Source organism: Sus scrofa, chromosome 3 (assembly GCF_000003025.6).
Source record: "Sus scrofa isolate TJ Tabasco breed Duroc chromosome 3, Sscrofa11.1, whole genome shotgun sequence".
In the NCBI taxonomy this organism is placed as follows: domain Eukaryota; kingdom Metazoa; phylum Chordata; class Mammalia; order Artiodactyla; family Suidae; genus Sus; species Sus scrofa.
Window position 1 is genome coordinate 96,639,258 of NC_010445.4, and position 18,529 is coordinate 96,657,786.

At 39.3% G+C, this 18,529-nt stretch overlaps 2 protein-coding genes across 5 annotated transcripts in view; one reads left to right on the forward strand and one right to left on the reverse strand.

The window, feature by feature from the left end:
- ABCG5 (ATP binding cassette subfamily G member 5) overlaps positions 1-17,636 on the forward strand; it is a 40,590-nt gene extending 22,954 nt beyond the window's left edge. Inside the window, exons 11-13 of one of the 2 annotated variants that reach the window (XM_021087571.1) lie at positions 2,421-2,606; positions 13,219-13,331; positions 14,334-17,636. In XM_021087571.1, the coding sequence (XP_020943230.1) occupies positions 2,421-2,606; positions 13,219-13,331; positions 14,334-14,527 (493 nt within the window). In that variant the 3' untranslated portion in view covers positions 14,528-17,636. The remainder of the gene's footprint in view (positions 1-2,420; positions 2,607-13,218; positions 13,332-14,333) is intronic. The other variant, XM_021087572.1, reaches the window with a different exon arrangement.
- DYNC2LI1 (dynein, cytoplasmic 2, light intermediate chain 1) overlaps positions 16,842-18,529 on the reverse strand; it is a 47,184-nt gene continuing 45,496 nt past the window's right edge. For 2 of the 3 annotated variants that reach the window (XM_021085662.1, XM_021085661.1), the window contains exon 13: positions 17,022-17,340. In XM_021085662.1, coding sequence (XP_020941321.1) covers positions 17,278-17,340 — 63 coding nt within the window. In that variant the 3' untranslated portion in view covers positions 17,022-17,277. 3 annotated transcript variants of the gene reach the window in all.

Below are 18,529 nucleotides of genomic sequence, written 5' to 3' on the forward strand. Positions count from 1 at the left end.
CAGAGAGGTGTCAGAGAGGTAGAAGGAGGAGGAGGATTGGCAGCATTGGCGAAGCCAAGAGAGGAGTTTCCAGCAAGTGGAGAAAACCCATTCAGTACTGCAGAGGTTCAAGGAGGTGAGGCTTAAGATTAGGAGGTCATTGGCAACCTTCTAAAAAAAGAGCTTCGGTAGAGTGGTAGGGATGCAGGTCAGGTTTGCAAGGGAATAAGGAGTGAGATGGAAGAAGCAGATGCTGTTTGAGAAGCTTAGTGGTATAGGGTAGGATGATGAGGGGACAGTTGCTTAAAAGGTTGTCAGATTTGGAGTTTCCCGATGGCCTAGCAGTTAAGGATTTGGCATTGTCACTGCTGTGGTTCAGGTCACTGCTGTGGTGCCGGTTTGATCACTGGCCCAGGAACTTCCACATGCTGCAGGTATGGTAAACAAACAAACAAACAAACAAAAAACCTAAAAACTGGAGTTCCATCGTGGCGCAGTGGTTAACGAATCCGACTAGGAACCATGAGGTTGCGGGTTCGATCCCTGCCCTTGCTCAGTGGGCTAACGATCCGGCATTGCCGTGAGCTGTGGTGTAGGTTGCAGACGCAGCTCGGATCCAGTGTTGCTGTGGCTCTGGCGAAGGCTGGCAGCTACAGCTCCGATTCGACCCCTAGCCTGGGAACCTCCATATGCCGCAGGAGCAGCCCAAGAAATGGCAAAAAGACCAAAAAAAAAAAAACAAAAAAAACCCTAAAAACTAAAAACCTGAAACCAAAAAAAAAAAAAAAAAGTATTATCAGTCTCTAGGAATGGTTATTTTACAAAATGGTAAGAAAGTCCATTAGGGAAAAACCGTCAGATTGCAAGTTGAGAAAACTCTAGAGAAATTGGATAATTCACAGATCGAGTTTCCACAGTAGACCAAGGTTGGGACAGGAAAATCAGGATAACACAGACTCAGGGATGCAAGATAAGATAGGGATGAAGTTTGGCAAAGATGGGGGAAGAGCGAGGGAGGGAGAAGAGAGAGAGGGAGAGAATATGAAAGTAGGACAGATAAAGGTAGAAATTCACAAAATGGGATGTGAAGCCATCTGCTGAGCACTGGGGAAAGTCTGAACTTCCCTGGGGAGAAGGCATAATTTAAAGTAGAAGATTATTTTAGCCATGATGGGAGATTGACTCCAGTAAGAAAAGAGGAAAAATTAAGAGGTCCAAGAGTCAGCTGAGGCAAAGTGGTAGCGTGGATTCAATGAATACCGCTTAAGTGAGAGAGCAGAGGTCTCCAGGTGTGGGGATTGGTAAAACATAGAGCAGCCAAAGGGAGTGAGAGGATTCAGGGCAGTGAGGGCTTTGGGGAAATGGGAGACAGGAGGGAGGCTGTGATCAGAAAGGGTTTTTTCAGAATCTGAATCTTGGAAGTGGGGTTTTTGAGTAACAAGTTAACATTTAAATCGAAGACAAGATGAGTGATCAAGTTTACATGGGTGGAGCCACTGGAATTGATGAGGTTCCCTAATTAGGAGGCATGGATGTTGATGGTTTGTCAAGGAGGTTAAAGACTTTGAGGATCATGGCAGGCAGGAGCGCAAAGACTGACCCTGGTCCAGAAGCTATAAAATCATCAAAGGTGAGAGTGTCTTAACAGTCGCAGAGGACGGCACTGGGACAGAGACCTGATAGTATAAGCGAACTTCATGATTTATATAGGAGCAAAGGCAGATGGCCTTGGTGAGTGGTGGTGGAAATGGAAGAAAGAGCGGCCAGGTCTAAAGGCTGTTTGAGGACATGCTACCACCAGGGAAATGTTATTTGCTGAAAGCAATATAAGCGGTAAGGGGCAGGGATATAGGGTAGCTTGTTTACAAGAACATGAAGGTCAAGTAAATAGAAGAGGTTGGTAGAATAAAAGGTAAGGATGGGACAGAACAGGCCTGGGGAGGGCTTGTTGACGAATGAAAGCCATGAAGGATTTTCATGCTGGGAATAACCCCATATAACAGGGGTGAGGTTCACGAAAGAGGGGCTGGGGAGCAGTTGGGTGAGTCCTCAGCATTAGGGTCGTGGGCTAACTAGGGCGGGAGCAGCGTCAGCCAGGCAGGATGTGACTGTGCTTATGGAGAAGCCTGGGCATTCAGCCCTACTCATTGCAGCTGGTTGTGACTATCTCCCAGGTGTTAGGATTTTTCTGTGAAAGTTGAGCAGCTGTAAAAAGGAAAGGGTGGCTCCGTTGACTTGGGGCCAACAGAAGCAACCTTCGGTACTAAATGGCCTCAAATGTTGGTTCTCTTCCAAAAAAGGCCTCTCGAAGGGGAGTTTGGCTTCCCCTGCAAACTCTTCTCACCCACTAACCACCATGGATTTATGCAGAAAATGCCAGTGTGGGATTTTCCTTAAATGATAACCCTTGGAAGGGAGCTAAAGATCTTGTGTTTTTCTAGGACTCTGGCCTTATACCCCGAGGCTGCCAGATTTGGATATTTCTCTGCGGCTCTCTTGGCCCCCCACATAATTGGTGAATTTCTAACTCTTGTGCTGCTTGGTGTCATCCAAGACCCAAACGTGGTCAACAGTGTGGTGGCTCTGCTCAGCATCGCTGGGGTGCTTGTGGGCTCCGGATTTGTGAGGTAAGACCTACCAATTCAGATGATTTAAATTGATATGACTTGATGTTAATAATCACTTAATAATGATTAATATAAGGAATCCCAGAGCAGTGCTATGTGATACTGTGATACTATATCACCTTATAGCCTGGATTTATAATGTTTGCTAATCATTAATGCTTAAACTTTGAACTGTTCGCCATTTGTTGAGTACGATGTCTTCAGAGTGAGGATCAAGAAATGACAACTTAGGCCTCTTTATCAATATGATTTCTCTGTCACGAACCGCTGTAACAAGAGAAGGGAAAGTAAGCTATCCTTCAGAAACACTCAGCCTACTGCAGGCTGAAGAGCACGAGTTTCGTTCAATGCTTCCCCAGCACTGTTGATTTCTATTCCAGCTCTCAATTCCCATTTACTTTAGGGAAAGTAAGAATAGTCAGAGAAGAAAAGAGCTTGCAGGATGAGGGACTGCTCAAAAAACCATGAGGGCTCAAAGGACACACACCAAATGTCAACAGTAATTATCTCTGGGTGATATTTATTTTTATTTTTTCTTTTACATTTTTATTTTTTTTTTTTTTTGGTGAATTTTCTATTTTTAACCAAGAGAAAAAAAATACACAAGCATAAATTTTTAAAAAGTACTGTAGGGAAGGGTGGAACATTTTAGAAAGTGGTCTTCGGTGGTTGATGTGAGTGGGATCTTGGAAACCATGGGTCCCTGAGAAAATGGTGAAGGTGGCTCTGTTTCTTTGACTTACAATTTAAAAGCTATTGAGCAAATACTATATGTAATCGTATTTATTTAATGACTTCACTCTCGGAGCAATCCACATTCAGGTAAGGGGGCTAAGCTCAGATGTGATGTTGCTTGGTCACCAGCTGGCAAGACTTTCCCAGGAGGCACGGGACTCCCTGGAGAGAGGACTGATCCTGGAGTCAGTCTCCCTCCTACCACTTTGCTGTCATGTGACCACTGGCAAGTCACTCTTCTATCTAAACTAGTTTCCTCATTTATAAAATGGAGATAATGATCTCAGCCCCACCTGCCTCCAGGGATCATGAGAATCGAATGAGATCATCAGCGGGGAAACATTTCATGAACTCTAGTGAGTTATAAAAGGTGATATATTATAAAGCCAAGTGACCTAGGTTTTGTTCGGTCAAGGAGGATTTTTTTTTTTTTTTTTTTTGTCTTTTTGCTATTTCTTGGGCCGCTCCCGCGGCATATGGAGGTTCCCAGGCTAGGGGTCGAATCGGAGCTGTAGCCGCTGGCCTACACCAGAGCCACAGCAACGCAGGATCCGAGCCGCGTCTGCAACCTACACCACAGCTCATGGCAACGCCGGATCTTTAACCCACTGAGCAAGGGCAGGGATCGAACCCGCAACCTCATGGTTCCTAGTTGGATTGTTAACCACTGCGCCACGACGGGAACTCCAGGATTTTTTTTTACAATGACACCATGATATTGCATTTGTCTATGTAGCTTAAGTGGCTTTTAGCATCTCTGAAAAATGTGCAACTCAAATCACCCCAATGGCATGGAATCAAGCCAGTAAGTTACAGGCCCAACTTACAGCAGCATCTCCTCTTTCATGTTTGAATCTGTGTGTGTTCCAATCAGTCTGGCACTATTTCATGTATTTGATTTATAAGAAAAGAGGATTGTTTGGAGTTCCTGTCGTGGCTCAGTGGTTAACAAATCCAACTAGGAACCATGAGGTTGCGGCTTCGATCCCTGGCCTTGCTCAGTGGGTTGGGGATCTGGCGTTGCCATGAGCTGTGGTGTAGGTCGCAGACGTGGCTCGGATCTGGTGTTGCTGTGGCTGTGGTGTAGGCCAGCGGCTACAGCTCCGATTCGACCCCTAGCCTGGGAACCTCCACATGCCTTGGGACTGGCCCTAGAAAAGGCAAAAAGACAAAAAAAAAAAAAAAAAAAAAAAAAAAAAGAAAGAAAAGAGGATTGTTCTTAAGAGAGAGGCAGTAGCCAACATTACCAAAATTCTCTCACATTCTTTGCAAAATCTCAACTTTCCAAGGCTTTACCTAGGTTCCACTCCCATCACCGATGCGACACTCCACCCCTGAAGGTCACATCAACCTCCTAGTCACTGAATTTATATTTTTCCCTCAAGTTATCATCGTTCCTGACTGACTGCCTACAGCATTTGCAATTTTTGATACTTCCCCATTAAACACAAGTGGAAACAGCTTTGCTATTCTTTCTGCTTAAAAAGTAATACAGTTCTTTGGGAAAAAACAAACATGCACACAATAAAGAAATGTATAAGGAGAAAAGTAAAAATTACCTGAAGTATCACTGCCCAGAATTAAGTTTTATTGTGTATCTTGCTAGATGTTTATATAATCTTTAATTAAAATAGGAATAGATGAAACCATAAATACAATACAAGAATGTCATTGGACATGTGGCAATGGCTTTCCATATTTTTCTAGGCACAAATTGTTCACCACTGTTTATTTAATTTTTTTGTATAATAGTTGATTTACAATGTTCTGTCAATTTCTGCTGTATAGCAAAGTGACCCAGTTATACATAATATTCTTTTTCTCATATTGTCTTCTATCATGTTCTATCACAAGTGATTGGATCTAGTTCCCTGTGCTATACAGCAGGACCTGGAATTGCTTATCCATTCTAAATGTAATAGTTTGCATCTACTCACCTCAAATTCCCATTCTATCCCTCTCCATCCCCCTTGACAACCACAGGTCTGTTCTCCATGTCCATGAGTTTGTTTTTTATGATAGGCTCATTTGAGCCATATATTAGATTCCATATAAGTGATATCATATGGTATTTTGTCTTCCTCTTTCTGACCTACTTCACTTAGTATGAGAATCTCTAGTTTCATCCACAATGCTGCAAATAGCATTATTTTGTTCTTTTTTATGGCTGAGTAGTATTCCATCATGTATATGTACCACATCTTTTTAATCCATTCATCTGTCAGTGGACATTTAGGTTGTTTCTGTGTCTTGGCTATGGTGAATAGTGCTGCAATGAACATAAAGGTGCATGTATCTTTTTCAATGAAAGTTTTGTCTGGATATATGCCCAGGAGTGGGATTGCTGGACCATATGGTAGTTCTGTATTTAGTTTTCTGAGGTACTTCTATACTGTTTTCCATAGGGTTTTACCAATTTACAATCCTACTAACCAAGAGTATAGATGGGTACCCTTATCTCCAAACCCTCTCCAGCATTTGTTATTTTGTAGACTTATTAATGATGGCCATTCTGACTGGTGTAAAGTGGTACCTCATTGTAGTTTTGATTTGTATTTCTGTAATTAGTGATGTTGATCATTTTTTCATGTGTCTGTTGACCATCTGTATGTCTTCTTTGGAGAAATGTCTATTCAGGTCTTCTGCCCATTTTTCAATTGGGTTGTGTGAGGTTTTTTTTTTGTTGTTGTTTGTTTGTTTTGCTGTTGAGTTGTATGAGTTTGTAAATTTTGGAGATTAAGCCCTTATTGGTTGCATTGTTTGAAACTTCTCCCATTCTGGAGGTTGTCTTTTTGAGTTTTTTTTTTTTTTTTTTTTTTTTTTGTGGTCTTTGCTGGGCAAAAGCTTGTAAGTTTGATTAGGTCCCATTGGTTTCTTATTTGCTTTTATTTCTATTGCTTTGGAGACTGACCTAAGAAAGAAAGCATTCATATGGTTGATGCTGGAGGACATTTTGCCTAGGTTCTCTTCTAGGAGTTTTATGGTGTCTTGTCTTATGTTTAAGTCTTTAAGCCGTTTTGAGTTTATTTTTGTGCATGGTGTGAGGGTGTGTTCTAGTTTCATTGATTTACATGCAGGTGTCCAGTTTTCCCAGCACCACTTACTGAAGAGACTGTCTTTTCCCCATTTTATATTCTTGCCTCCTTTGTTGAAGATTAACTGGCTGTAGGTATCTGTGTTTATTTCTGGGTTCTCAATTCTGTTCCATTGGTATGTCTATTTTTGTACCAGTACCACACTGTCTTCATTACCACAGCTTTGTAATATTGTCTGAAGCCTGGGAAACTCATGCCTCCTGTTTGGCTTTTGTTCCTCAGGATTGCTTTGGCAATTCTGGGTCTTTTATGGTTTCATATAATTTTTTGGATTGTTTGTTCTAGTTCTGTAAAAAACGTCCTGGGTAATTTGATAGGGATTGCATTAGATCTGTAGATTGCTTTGGGTAGCATGGCCATTTTAATGATATTAATTCTTCCAATCCATGAGCATGGACTATCTTTCCATTTCTTTGAATCCTGTTTAATTTCCTTGATTAATGTTTTCTAGTTCTCAGCAAATGAGTCATTCACCTCAGTCAGATTTATTCCTGGGTATTTAATTTTTTGGGGTGTGGCTTTAAAAGGTATTGTATTTTTATATTCCTTTTCTAATATTTCATTGTTAGTGTACAGAAATGCTACCAATTTCTGAATGTTAACCTTATATTCTGCCAATCTGCTGAATTCATCGATCAGTTCAAGTAGTCTTTGTGTGGAGTCCCTAGGGTTTTCTATATATAGTATTATGTCATCTTCATAGACAATTTTACCTCTTTTCTTCCAATTTGGATACCTTTTATTTCTTTTGTTTGTCTGATGGCTGTGGCTAGGACTTCCAATACTATGATGAATAAAAGTGGTGAGAGTGTGTATCTTTGTCTTGTTCCAGATTTAGGCGGGAAGGCTTTCAGCTTTTCTCCATTGAATATTATATTGGCTATGGGTTTGTCATATGTTGAGATATATTCCCTCTCTATCCACTTTGGTAAGAGCTTTTATTATGAATGGATATTGGATCTTGTGAAATGCTTTTGCTGCATCTATTGAGATGATTCTGTTTGTTTTGACTTTTCTTTTGTTAATGTGGTGTATGACATCAATTGATTTGCATATGTTGAAACATCCTTGTGAATGTGGGATGAATCCTACTTAGTCATGGTATATGATCCTTCTATATGTTGTTGGATTCAGTTGGCTAAAATTTTGTTAAATTTTTGTGTCTGTATTTATCAAAGATATTGGCCTATAATTTTCTTTATTGGTTTTATATACAAAACCAAGTATACATACCTATACTTTGGTATTAGGGTGATGGTGGCTTCATAGAATGTCTTTGGGATTATTCCTTCTTCAAGCTTTTGGAAAAGTTTAAGAAGGATGGGTATAAGACCTTCTTTGTATGTTTGGTAGAATTTGCCTCTCAAGCCATTTGCTCCTGGACTTTATAGGGAGTATTTTTTATTACATATTCAATTTCATTTCTAGTGATTGCTCAGTTCAATTGATCTATTTCTTCTTGATTCAGTTTTGGCAGGTCGTATGTCTCTAGAAAGTTATCCACTTCTTCTAGGTTGTCAAATTTGTTGCCATATAATTGTTATAGTCTTCTCTTGTGCTTTTTTTGTATTTCTACAGTATCCTTTGAGATTTCTCCCTTTTCATTTCTTATTTGGATTCTTTCTATCTTCTTTTTGGTGAGTCTGGCCAGAGATTTGTCAGTTTTGTTTACCCTTCCAAATAACCAGCTCTTGGTTTTATTATTCTTATTTATTTATATTATTATTATTTTATTATTGTTTTTTTCTATTCCTTTTTGAATCTCTATTGTGTTGATTTCCTCTCTGATGTATGATTTCCTTCCTTCTGATGACTTTAGGTTTTGTGTGCTCTTCTTTTTCTAATTCTTTTAGGTGGTATGTTGTTGATTTGAGATTTTTATTCTTTTTTGAGGAAGGCTTGTATCACTATGAACTTCCCACTAAGCATTGCTTTTGCAGCATCCCATAGATTTTGAATGGTTGTGTTTTCATTATCATTTGTCCCAAGGTACTTTTTAATTTCCCTTTTAGTTTCCTCATTGACCCATTGTTTTTTTTAGTAGCATGTTGTTTAGTCTCCATGTAGTCAGTTTTTTCTCATTTCTTTTCCTTTGGTTGATTTTTAGTTTCATGCCATTGTGGTCAGAGAAGATATTTGAAATAATTTCTATACTTTTAAATTTGTTGAGGTCAGTTTTGTGCTCTGGTATGTAGTCGGTCTTTGAGAATGTTTCATGTGCACTTGAAAATAACATATATTCTGATTTTTTGGATGTAATGTCCTGAAAATATCAATTAAGTCTAACATTTCTATTGTGTCATTCACAATCTCTGTTGCCTTATTGATTTTCTATCTAAAGGATCTGTCCATTGATGTGAGTGGAGTGTTAAAGTCTCCTACTAGTATTGTATTCCCACCAACTTCTCCTTTTATGTATGTTAGGATTTGTTTTATGTATTTGGGTGCTCCTATATTAGGGGCATATATATTGACAAGTGTAATGGAATGGTTCCTTTTATGGTTGAATAGTGTCCTTCTTTGTCTTTCTTTATGGCCTTCATTTTAAAGTCTATTTTGTCTTTTATGAGTATTGCAACTCCTGCTTTCCTGTCTTTTCCATTCACATGAAGTATTTTTTTCCATCCCTTCACTTTCAATTTATGTATCCTTTGCCGTAAGGTGAGTCTCTTGTAGACAGCATATTAAAGGCTTATACTCTTTTTTTTTTTTTTCTTTTGCCATTTCTAGGGCCACTCCTGTGGCATATGGAGGTTCTCAGGCTAGGGGTCCAATCAGAGCTGTAGCCATTTGCCTCTGCCAGAGCCACAGCAACATGGGATCTGAGCCACATCTGTGACCCACACCACAGCTCATGGCAACGCTGGATCCTTAACCCAGTGAGCAAGGCCAGGGACGAACCCACAACCTCATGGTTCCTAGTTGGATTTGTTAACCACTGAGCCACGACAGGAACTCCCTAGGCTTATGCTCTTTTATCTGGTCTGCCATTCTGCATCTTTTGATTAGAGCATTCAGTCCATTAACATTTAAGGTAATTATTGATAAATATGTACTTACTGCCACTTTAAACCTTTTTTTCCAGTTGACTCTACATTTCTCTTTGTTCCTTTCTTTTTTTGGTTGGATGGTTTCTTTTTATGTTTGCGTCCCCTTTTTCTTTTTGTGAATGTATTGTTTGGTTTCTATTTGTGGTTGCCCTGTTTTTTCCCTCCCTATATCTGCTTGCTTTAGCCTGATAATCATATAGGCTCAAACACATTCTAGAAAAAAAGAGTCTATATTTTCTCACTTTCCTTCTCCACATTTTATGATTTTGATGTCCTTTTCTGAACATCCTCGTGTTTATCCTTTTGCTGTTCCTTGTGTTTATCATCACTTTTACAATAGGTTTCTTTTTTTCCTTTTAGATTTTCATAGTGGCTTATTTAAGTGATTACTTTCCAATTGTGATTTCTTCCTATTTCTTCATACTTTTTAATTTAGAGGAGCCCTTTCAGAATGGGTTTAGTATTGCAGTACTCTTTCAGTTTTTGTTTGTTGGAGAAATTCTTTATTTCTTCTTCTACTTTAAATGACACTTTTATTTTGTCTTTTTAGGGCCACGGCCATGACATATGGAAGTTCCCAGGCTAGGGATCTAATTGGAGCTACAGCTGCCAGCCTATGCCACAGCCCCAGCAACACCAGATTTGAGCTGCATATGTGACCTACACCACAGCTCATGGCAACACCAGGTCCTCAATCCATTGACAGAGGCCAGGGATTGAGCCTGCAGCCTCACTGTTCCTAGTTAGGTTCGTTTCTGCTGCGCCACATAGGAATTCCTATGTGACAATCTTGCTGGGTATTCTAGGCTGCACATTTTTCCCTTTTGGAACTTTGAATATATCTTGCCACTCTCTTTTGGCCTGTAGTGTTTCTATAGAGAAATCAGCTCATAGCCTTATGGGGGTGTCCTTATAATTAACTCTTTATTAACTCTATAATTTTCTCTTGCTGCTTTTAGAATCCTCTTTAACTTTTCCATTTTTATTATATCTTGGTGTAGGTCTGTTTGGATTCAACTTGTTTGAGCCTTCTGTGCTTCCTGTTCTTGATATGTTTCCTTTAGATTTGGAAAGTTTTCAGCCATAATTTCTTCAAATACATTTTTTATCCCCTTTTCTTTTTCTTCTCTTTCTGGAATCCCTATTATGCATAGATTGGCCCACTTTATATCATCCCATAGATCTCATATTGCTTTCATGCTTTTTTTTCATTTGGTTTTCTATCTGCTGTCCCGATTGGGTGATTTCCATTATTCTATCTCCATGTCACTTATTCTCATTCCTCTGCTTTATTCAATCTGCTCTTCAGTGCTTTTAACTCAGCTTGTGTCTCTGTAAATGAATTTTCTAATTTTTCTTGGCTCCTCCTTGTATTTTCTAGTTCTTTCTAAAGTATCTGCATTGCTTTTCATATCTAATTTTAATTCCTTCATATTTGCTCTTAATTCCTTCAGTATTTTCACTATCTCCTTTTTGAACTTGGTATCTATTAGACTACAGAGGTCTGTTTCATTGTTTGCTCCTTCAGGGGAATTCTCCTGTTCTTTTAACTGGAAATGGTTCCTGAGTTTCTTCATTTTGTTTATATTTGTCTTATTCTGTGAATTTAGGGAAAACAACTACTATAATCTTGGAGAGCTATTTATATGCGAGAGCACCCCTGAGTATTCTTGAGGGCTTTTTATTTTTGGCATGAGGGCTACTTTTGGTTTGGATGCTTGCTGTCTCTTTTCTCAGTGTGTGCAAGCTGTTATCCTCTTGATAGGATGCTACATGTGCTTCCATAGAGATGGAGGTAATGGGCAGGGATAGTAGCCACTGCCTGGTTGCTAGGCCATTAACAGTGGTAAGGACCCTGTGGGAAGATGGCACAGGCTGGCTACTCCTAGTTGCAAGACCCTGGAAAGTGGCAGTGACCCTCAGGCAGGTGTAGGCAGTGCCCAGAGCATTTGGCAATGGCAGCATCAGGGCATGTGCATTCCCAGGGGAGTGATAGCAACAAAGAGTTGTGCTTGGTTGCAGTGGCCTCTGTGCCAACCTCTGAGGTGACTAGGGCCACAGGTGGTTCCTGTTCATGGACCTCTAGTGGTGACAGGCCATGCCTACCTCTGGAGTCTGAGATGACTGATTATTTTCCCCTGCAGACTGTAGACTATGCACAAGGTGCCCTGTCAAGCTTACCCCACGTAGGAGGTGCCACCACCTGTAGTCTGTGCAAGTAGGCAGCTACTCACTGCCTGTAGCTCCACCATCCCAAGAGTTTGAGTGGGCACAGAGATATTCCTATGTGGTCCAACCCTCCTTTTCTTGCCCTCCACAACAATGGTGTCTTGCTTCTGCTGCAGGTGTAGACTTCCTCCTGGGTTCCCTCAGCTGTGGTGCTCCACTCACCAGCCCTTGGCACACCACTCCCTAGCCCCTCAGGCTGTCTCCACACAGTCAGCCCTAGTCCTCTCCCTAGAACTGACCTCCAGAGCCTGAGTCTCAGTGCCCAGCCCCCTTCTAAGCATCTCAGGCTGTGGTGTCCCAAGAGGTGGTACTGATGGTCTATGTTGCTCTCTCTGTGCTTTGCCCTCCTCATTACAGCTGTTGCACTTTTCTTAGAGGCTTTGAGGTCCTTTCATCTCAACTGATCTCCCCATCACCTTAGGTGGCTTCCCAGGTATGGGTTCCTTTCTTCGTTCACAGCTCCTTCTTGGGATTGCTAGTCCCATCCTGATTCTTTTCTCTCCTTTTTTTCCCTTTTGTTCTACCCAGTTATGTGGAGTGTTTCTTGCCCTTTTCGGAGGTTTAAGGTCTTCTGCCAGCAGCATTAGTAGATGTTCTGCGTGAATTGTTCTACAAGTAGAATTTTTTTTTAATGTGTTTGTGGGAGAAGGTGAGTGCCTTGTCTTACTCCTCTGCCATCTTGACCCTGCCCCACTATGTATATTTATAGTCTTAGGGATACATAATCTATGTTCCCCAACTGCATTATGAGTTATTTAGAGATAGGAAACTTCTTTTTAATTCTTTAAGCACCTAGAACTAGTGCTTTGCAAATAGATTTAATGCATATTTGTTGATTGATAGAAACTACATGGTGGACAAAGAAGGCTATAGGGTCAGAGTGAGGTTTTTCCTGAAACAGGCTGAAGAGGTGACATACTTCATTTTCACAATGTATATCTACTTCTTCTCTCCATCCTTTCCCCCTTGTATTATAGTTTAGTTTTCACTTCATACATCAGCACCCTCAAATCTGTTTAATCACAAACATTCTCCTCTAATGTGATGTTTCATGTTTATTATCAGTGGTGCCTACCAATAAAATTAGATACCAGTCCATCACCAGGGGATTGTTACATTAAGGTTTCTATTTTAATGGAGCACCAAGCTGTGATTAAAAATGATAGAGTGCTATGCTTACTGACTTGGAGTGGTGTCTGAGACATATGTTTGAAAAATCAGGTTAGGAAAGAGGCTGAGGAGTTTAATCTCATTTAGGCAAAATGTTATAAACACATGTGTTATATATGTTACCAAAATGTTAACAATAGTTATTTCTGGGCAGTGGTATTTCTTTATACCTCTGAGTTTTTTTGAAGTTTTTATAGTGAGAATATTGATAATGAGAGATGAAAAGCTGCATATATTCCTATTGCGAAACATAAGGGTTCCCTTTTCATTTGGTAGGACGGTTAACCAGAGCCTATTAAATTTCATCTTTCTTTCTTTTTGCTTTTTTTTAAGAAACATGGAAGAAATGCCCATCCCTTTTAAAATCCTCAGCTATTTTACATTCCAAAAATATTGTTCTGAAATTCTTGTGGTCAATGAGTTCTATGGACAGAATTTCACTTTTGGTAAGTATTCTATTTTGGAATCTATTTTTAACATACTACTTCAAGAAAATATTTTTACATATTCAGAAAAATACATTGAGGGAAATGTATTTAAAATAAAAGCTATATTTTGAAATATGATAATATTTCCTCTAGTTTTTAAAATAAGCAGTAGTCAAATTAGTCACCTGTTAAAGGTCAACAGCTTGAGCCCGCCATGATGTTTTTAGAAAATGACAGACTCAATGTACACAGAGGGGAGTTCCCTTTGTGATTCAGTGGGTTGAGTACCCAATGTTCTCTCTGTGAGGATGTGGGTTCGACCCCTCCTCTTGCTCAGTGGGTTAAGGATCTGGCATTTCTGTAAGATGCAGTGTAGATTCAGATGTGGCTTGGATCCTGAATTGCTGTGGCTGTGGCATAGGCTGGCAGCTGCAGCTGATTCCACCCCTGGCCCAGAAACTTCTGTATGCTGCAGGTGTGGCCTTAAAAAGAAAAACAAAAATAAGAAAACAATGTATACTTAGGTAAACTCTAATATTTTCTGGATGGAATTAATTCCTATACTACTGAACAGGCTGAAGCAGGATGCAGTGGTTTTTTTGTTCTCCAAAATGTACGTAGTATGTAGCTGAGTGAACCATTTTTGGCAAAAGTCTGTTCCCTGATCCCTTGAGAGGGCAGTAGGAGCTCAGCAAGGCACTCCTGGCCTCTGAAAATCCTAGGCCACTCTGAAGACAACTAAAGAACAGGGCAGAATTTAGCAGTTGTTCTAAACATCTTTAGGTGATAACAGTAACCTTGGGATATTCAGTGCTAAGTGATCATAATTTTTAGCATGATCTATGGTAATGAGTATATACCTAAAGGAAATAAACCTGCATCCAATATCTTTATGAAGAAGGGTACTTAGCAGAATGCTAAGCATGTAGTGGGGATTTGGTAATAAATATGTGTTGATTAAATGACCTTGCAAGTACCACATCTGACATTGTCGATCTTCCCCCCTCCACCCCCCCACAGGCAGCTCAAATGCTTCTGTGTCAACTAATCCAATGTGTGCCTTGAGTCAAGGAATTCAGTTCATTGAGAGAACCTGTCCAGGTGCAACATCCAGATTCACAACAAACTTTGTGATTTTGTATTCATTTATCCCAACTCTTGTCATCCTGGGAATAATTGTTTTTAAAATAAGGGATCATCTCATCAGCAGATAGTAAAGAACACTGCTGTGAAAATGGAACTTAAGCTCCTAGATGTACAGGACTGCTTTGACTTTCTGAGAAAAAGGATGCCATGTGATTCTTAATAGTACATTTTAAGTCTTTTAACCATTAAGACTCCATCTGTGCCCCCTTGGATCCATGCTGGCCTTGAATGCTACTCCAACTTGCAGGGGACGTGTGGTATTTGGAAGTTGCGACTGAGCTGCTCCAAAGAAGTAAATAATAATAATTCATAAAGTTATGGGAGACTGGTGCGACTATTTGTTTTCTTTGTTCTAGACACAGCAAAATAGGTCAGTTAAATTATGCTTACCTTTGATAAAGGATTTGGTTAAAAAAAAAAGAAATCATCTGAAAGATTACTGACATAAGTAACAAAAGAGAGTTGTGGTTTGATTGAAGCAAAGCGGCACACAGACTTGGGTAAGAATGCCTTCATTATCATTTAAAAACCCACATTTATGTGCACGTGTTCACATAAGTTACCTGGTCACAGGGAGAGGATGTTGGACAGATGCTGGATGAAGACCCCTGACACGAGCACCCACTGATTTTTCTGAGAGTTAAAAGGAAAAACTGCAGGAATGGGCTGAACTGAGAACACACCAGACAAAAAGATTAGTTTGCTATTTTTCACTTTCCATTAGTTTACCTACAAAATTAAGAGCCCACGTTACAAGATAAAAAGTGTATGTACTGAGAAATGACATTTTTAAAGTTGGAGAGCAGCTGTTATTTAAAGTCCATATGGAAGAGATGCTCAACTGACCCAACATTTACACTATGAAGAACAGCTCTATGTTAGGAATTCATGTTCTTGAATTGTAAAGAGAAAGTAAGTTGATTAAATAATTTTTAGGCATGAAAAAATTATGTATATAGATTTATTAAAAGTGGGTTCTTGACTAAATGATTATCTTTCTAATTTATCTTCAATTCATGTACAAATCTGAAATGAAACTGTCTCCATGTTACCATGGTAACTTTGAGTGAGAATATCTCAGTGAGTACATGAACTTGTTACTGTGACCTAGCTTATAAAGAATGATAAATTATAGCATTTGAAATGTCTCACATTATAGTAGGAAAGATCGGTTCATTAAGAAAACCACAGTAAAATTCTATTTCTTAGAGCAGTATTTAAGGATCTAGAGACATCGGTAAATTACAGAACAGTATTGTCAATTTTTATAAAAGGTCTTTGACACTGATGATTATGGTATAATAGTTACATAATGCCTTACAGATTATATATGTCACATCAGTTATAGACAATTCTGGAGATGAAAATCTATTAAAGTAGTTCAAAGAGTCCCACAGGAACCTCTTTTGAAATCTCTGATTTCAACGTACTAAAGATATGGGTGTACGATATAAGCGGAAACATTTTCTGCTATTCATATGCAGATGAATTTCATTCTAGCTCTGAAACATTTGGGAAATTGACATAGCACATGACTTGAAGCTATTAAATGTTAGTGATACCATCTTAGAAAAATACAATGACTTTCAACATGTGATAGTTTGTGTCTCAAGTCAAAAATGGACAGTGATATCTAAGAAAAATCACATTATATAATAAAAATTCCTATTACTATTGTGGAATAGGCTGTTTCTTCTGACCAAGTCAGTGATGTTTCTGAGATCATAATGTTCCCTGTTAATTTAAAGGGAGCTCTTTCTGCACAGCACCCGGGCAGGGTGCTTGTCTGCTCCTGCGATTGCTGTTCCTTGGAGACAGGCAGAAAATTCAAGAGTATTGGAACCACATGCGCTGTAACTAGTTTAGGAAGTCTTTATTTCATTGCGATCCACTCGGATAGCACTCATCAAATAAGCACACTTACCAACCCCATGGTGTTCTTGGGGTTGGTAAGTGTGCTTATTTGTAGCTGGGTGCATAGCATATTAAAGTCAACATAGTCTATAGTGGAAAGGGAAGAGCACAGAGCAAATACTTTCCTGTTTAATGACAGCAATTATGCTTACTTCAAACTGCACTGTAGGTACACAAATCTACAGGCATTAGAGGGCTTCTTAAAGATTATTCCATCTTGGAAATCATCTTGCTTATCACCAGCTCATGCAGTTTGGGCCTGCTTATTGAAAGAATACCTCCTTATATTTGCCCATTCTTCAAAAAGTTATATTCAAATTAAGTCAGAATCACCAGAGGTACTGATTAAAAATGCAGATTCCTGAGCCCCATTCCAGACCCACTGGTTTAGGATCTCTGAGTGTGAGGACTCAGAAATGTGTGTTTTAAATAAGTACTTCAGGTGCTTCTTGTGCACCTCCATTAGAGTAAAATGACACCCGTGAAAGTGACCCCCCCATCCACTGTTCCATCAGACACAATGTGTCTAATATAAATGCTCAACTTCATACTCACAGCTGTTACTAAATGCTCTTGCTTTCACAGTCCTGAAAACTTAAGCAAAAACTTATAAATGCTGAACCGAGAATACACTGCTTAAAACATGTTAGAGGTAGGGAATGCAAGATTCTTTTTATTTAAAAAAATATTACAAGTAATCATATAGTTTTTCCTTTAAGAGACTTTAAAAGTATCCAGGGAGTTGCACTAACAAGAAATTCCCGCTTTTCCTTTAAACAAATGTTTGTTTTCCTTTAAACAAAGTTTATGTCTAAACTTTCCTCATTATTATAATAGTTAATTAATAAAATGATCTTACTTATATTGGGAAAGAAGAAATAAATTCACTGTAGTTGAAGTAGGTTCAGGAATCAAGCTCAATTTGCTTCCAAGACTTGGAAGAACTTCTTTTGTACTGTTCTAGTTCCTAAAACAAAAACATATATTATTAAAAAATAAACTTTAAAATTTAAACTAGGCACCTAAAACTGCCTTAGCATTTGGGGGTATTTTGGGGGTATTATGGTGTTATCCTTCTCAAAATTTCTTGACAACTGTTTTATAAATGATTATACTTGGGATTTATTTTGTAGAAACGTATTCTTCAGAGTTTCTAAGCAGCACTTACAGAGATTAAAGTTGCAGACAAAATTATACACTATATGGTATATACAAACTGTCTTTCGACTAACAAAATAAAGCATTTGTCATACTTTAAGTATATAAAGTGATCTTATTTTTAACCATTTGTTCAACTCTCGTCAAGTCATGGCTGAAGTTTGCCAATTAATGCCTAATATGTACACATCCTATTGCGCTTTAGAAATTTATAACATAGAATAAGAGAGAAGAGCAGGACAGAAATAGAAGGATGGGTATTGGAGTTTCCGTCATAGCTCAGCAGTAACAAATCCGCTTAGTATATATTGAACGTCGGTTCAATCCCTGGCCTTGCTCAGTGGGTTAAGGATCAGCATAGCTGTGAGCTGTGTTATCGGCCGCAGATGCGGCTCGGATCCTGGATTTCTAGGGCTGTGGTGTGAGCTGGCAGCTACAGCTACAGCTCTGATTCGACTCCTAGCCTGAGAACTTCCATATGCCAAGGGTGAGGACCTAAAAAACCAAAAAAACAAAACAGAAAAAAGAAATAGAAGGATATTCACTACACTGTGTACATTGTGTATTCCATGCAATTGGAACAACTTGGATAACTATCTCCCAGTAAGGCCTGATTAAATACATGGGGGCTTACTCACCCCCGACTTTGTAGGCAGCCAGCAAAAATAATAGTGGTAGGTAGTATGTGCCACATGAAAAAGGAGAGGGCATGACACTTTCATTTTCTAGTTTCTATACTTCTGTAGCTTCCCCCCCACAATGAGCTTAGTTACTTTTACAATTCATAAAATCAAGGTACATTTTAGTGGGGGTGGAAATGCTGCACGAGACAACTGACATGCAGAAAGGACGATCTAAGGGGACGCTTCCTGGCCTCGTACATGGGTTCAAGGTCTAACTGTACAAAGTATATTATTATTTCAGATAAGCAAAAAGTGGTTACTCTGCAAGATAAGGCAGTCACTGCCCTTTGGCTGATGTAACAAGTTCACGGCTGC